General features: G+C 37.5%; 1 protein-coding gene across 1 annotated transcript; it reads left to right on the top strand.

Annotated features, from left to right (window-relative positions):
* The first annotated feature begins 287 nt into the window (after nucleotides 1–287).
* Nucleotides 288–1,302, top strand: LOC100674288 (olfactory receptor 4A15-like). The gene has a single exon (XM_003422328.3). The coding sequence runs from the start codon at nucleotides 288–290 to the stop codon at nucleotides 1,203–1,205; it is 918 nt and encodes a 305-aa protein (XP_003422376.2). The 3' UTR covers nucleotides 1,206–1,302.
* The last annotated feature ends 312 nt before the right edge of the window (nucleotides 1,303–1,614 follow it).

Raw genomic sequence — 1,614 nt, 5'->3', positions numbered from 1 at the left:
CAGATGTAAATTAGTATGTCAGTCCCAATATTTAATAACCTCTACTTTTTCCATGCATATTTGTAATTTGCCTCTCGATTAGTCTACCATCACTAAAGTCAGGGACCATGTTTTAATAAATCCTTGCAGTCTTATCATCTGGGACAGTGATGGAGCCTGGTAAATCATTAAGCCTATTTGTTGAATGAATAAACAAGTTAACTGGCGATTTCAAAAAGTCACTACTCATCATATATTTACAGGTAAATTCGTTCTGAACTCTGAAATAAGGATACACAGAAGAACATATGGAACAAAGGAACAATGTGACTGAATTTGTCCTCTTGGGCCTCACTCAGAATCTCCAGAGTCAGAAAATATTTTTTGTTTTGTTCTTGTTCATCTACATTGTGACAATGGTGGGCAACGTCCTCATTGTTGTGACTGTGGTGGTCAGCCCACTACTAGATGCCCCTATGTACTTCTTTCTTGGCTACTTATCATTTATGGATGCTGTTTATTCTACTACAGTTACCCCAAACATGATTATAGACTTACTCTATGGGAAGAAAACATTTTCTTTCCAAGCTTGCATGACTCAGCTTTTTATAGGACACTTATTTGGTGGTGCTGAGGTTTTACTTCTGGTGGTCATGGCTTGTGACCGCTACATGGCTATCTGTAAACCCCTGCATTATATGATGATCATGAGCCAACGGGTATGTGCTCTGCTGCTGTTGGTGGCCTGCATTGGAGGTTTTGTGCATGCTGTAGTTCAGCTTCTCTTTGTTTACAACCTTCCCTTCTGTGGCCCCAATGTCATAGACCACTTCATCTGTGACATGTACCCCTTATTAAAACTTGCCTGCACTGACACCTATATCATTGGTCTCACTGTGGTTGCCAATGATGGGGCAATATGTGTGGTCATTTTTACGGTGTTACTCATCTCCTATGGAGTCATTCTACATTCCCTGAAGAATCTTAGTCAGGAAGGGAGGCGCAAAGCCTTATCCACCTGTGGCTCCCACATCACTGTAGTGGCCCTCTTCTTTATCCCTTGTATTTTTATGTATGTGAGACCTCCCTCCACCTTACTAATAGATAAAATTTTGACTGTATTTTGCACTGTCATCACTCCTATGTTGAACCCCTTAATCTATACTCTGAGAAATGCAGAGATGAAAAACGCCATGAAGAAGATCTGGACCAGAAAACGCAAATGATCTGGAAGATAAATGCATCATCTACTTTCAATTAAAAACTCCTCCTTCAGAAATGCCCTGTGTAATTATAAGTGTGGTAAAACTTTCTTCCCATTTAGTAACTTATAAATGATTAAAAATATTTATTATGTGTATACTTCCAATGACTAGTTTTGTTCAAAATATATTTTTAAGATTTTCATTTCTTGACAAATACGAGTCATTTTGGGGGGGCATAAAACGGTTCCATTGAGGCTATAGATTTATACTCTATGTGATGAGTTATACTACAGTTAATACCAGAAATTTATTTTAGTTGATGGAAAATTTTCTGATGTCTCTTTCTTAAGTACATTTAAACCTTTTTCAGAATTAATAGGTCTCATTTCACAATAATAAAATAAGATGTAAAAACATGATTCAACCCTCC

This window comes from Loxodonta africana, chromosome 7 (genome assembly GCF_030014295.1).
Source record: "Loxodonta africana isolate mLoxAfr1 chromosome 7, mLoxAfr1.hap2, whole genome shotgun sequence".
Classification (NCBI taxonomy): Eukaryota; Metazoa; Chordata; class Mammalia; order Proboscidea; family Elephantidae; genus Loxodonta; species Loxodonta africana.
The sequence above is the reverse complement of the archived record's forward strand: the minus strand, read 5'-3'. Positions and strand labels throughout refer to the sequence as shown.